At 64.4% G+C, this 1,044-nt stretch overlaps 1 protein-coding gene across 1 annotated transcript in view; it reads right to left on the bottom strand.

Moving 5' to 3' along the window:
* LOC104463561 (MAP/microtubule affinity-regulating kinase 4-like) overlaps window positions 1–1,033 on the bottom strand; it is a gene marked incomplete at both ends in the record, with an annotated part of 1,696 nt that extends 663 nt beyond the window's left edge. Inside the window, 2 exons of the mRNA XM_010075940.1 lie at window positions 84–334; window positions 971–1,033. Coding sequence (XP_010074242.1) covers window positions 84–334; window positions 971–1,033 — 314 coding nt within the window. The remainder of the gene's footprint in view (window positions 1–83; window positions 335–970) is intronic.
* Between the last annotated feature and the right edge of the window lie 11 nt (window positions 1,034–1,044).

Raw genomic sequence — 1,044 nt, 5'->3', positions numbered from 1 at the left:
CCAGCAGCGTCCCCATGGCTGTAGGGCAGGTGGGACGGGGCTGGGGGCAGGTGAGGTGACACAGGGAGGTGACAGGAGGTGACAGTGATGTCCCCACCTTGAGGTTGTGTCCGTCGAAGGGCAGGGAGCCGCTGACCAGGGTGTAGAGGATGACGCCCAGGCTCCAGACGTCGACCTCGGGGCCGTCGTAGCGCTTCCCCTGGAACAGCTCCGGGGCGGCGTACGGGGGCGACCCGCAGAACGTGTCCAGCTTCCAGCCCGCGCGGAACTCGTTGCTGAACCCAAAATCTGCCAGCTTGATGTTGGCCTCCGCGTCCAGGAGCAGGTTCTCAGCCTGGGGACACGGGGACAGCTTGGGGACATCAGCATGGGGACATGGGGACAGTCACACAGACATGGGGACACAGGGACAGGGAGATGGGGACACGGGGACTCGTTGCTGAACCCGAAATCTGCCAGCTGAATGTTGGCCTCCGTGTCCAGGAGGAGGTTCTCAGCCTGGGGACACGGGGACAGCTTGGGGACATCAGCATGGGGACATGGGGACAGTCACACAGACATGGGGACACAGGGACAGGGAGATGGGGACATGGGGACTCGTTGCTGAACCCAAAATCCACCAGCTGGATGTTGGCCTCCGTGTCCAGGAGGAGGTTCTCAGCCTGGGGACACGGGGACAGCCTAGGGACACCGGCACAGGGACGTGGGGACACCCATGGGGACACAGGCAGGTCTGGCATGGGGACACTGGGACAGGCACAGGGACACCGGGACAGGGACAGTTACCACATTGGGGACAGGGACACCAGGATGGGGACACTGGGACAGGGACATGGGGACAGTCACCACATTGGTGACAGGGACACCCGGACAGTCACCACACCCCCGTGGCCCCACCCGGTGCCACCCCCGGGAGGTGACACTGCCCAGTGCCACCCGGGGAGGTGACAGCGCGTGTCCCCTGTCCCACCTTGAGGTCGCGGTGGACGATGTTTTTCTGGTGACAGTAGTGCACGGCCGAGACGATCTGGGGACGTGGGGACA

Source organism: Pterocles gutturalis, unplaced genomic scaffold (genome assembly GCF_000699245.1).
Source record: "Pterocles gutturalis isolate BGI_N339 unplaced genomic scaffold, ASM69924v1 scaffold5688, whole genome shotgun sequence".
Classification (NCBI taxonomy): domain Eukaryota; kingdom Metazoa; phylum Chordata; class Aves; order Pterocliformes; family Pteroclidae; genus Pterocles; species Pterocles gutturalis.
The sequence above is the reverse complement of the archived record's forward strand: the minus strand, read 5'-3'. Positions and strand labels throughout refer to the sequence as shown.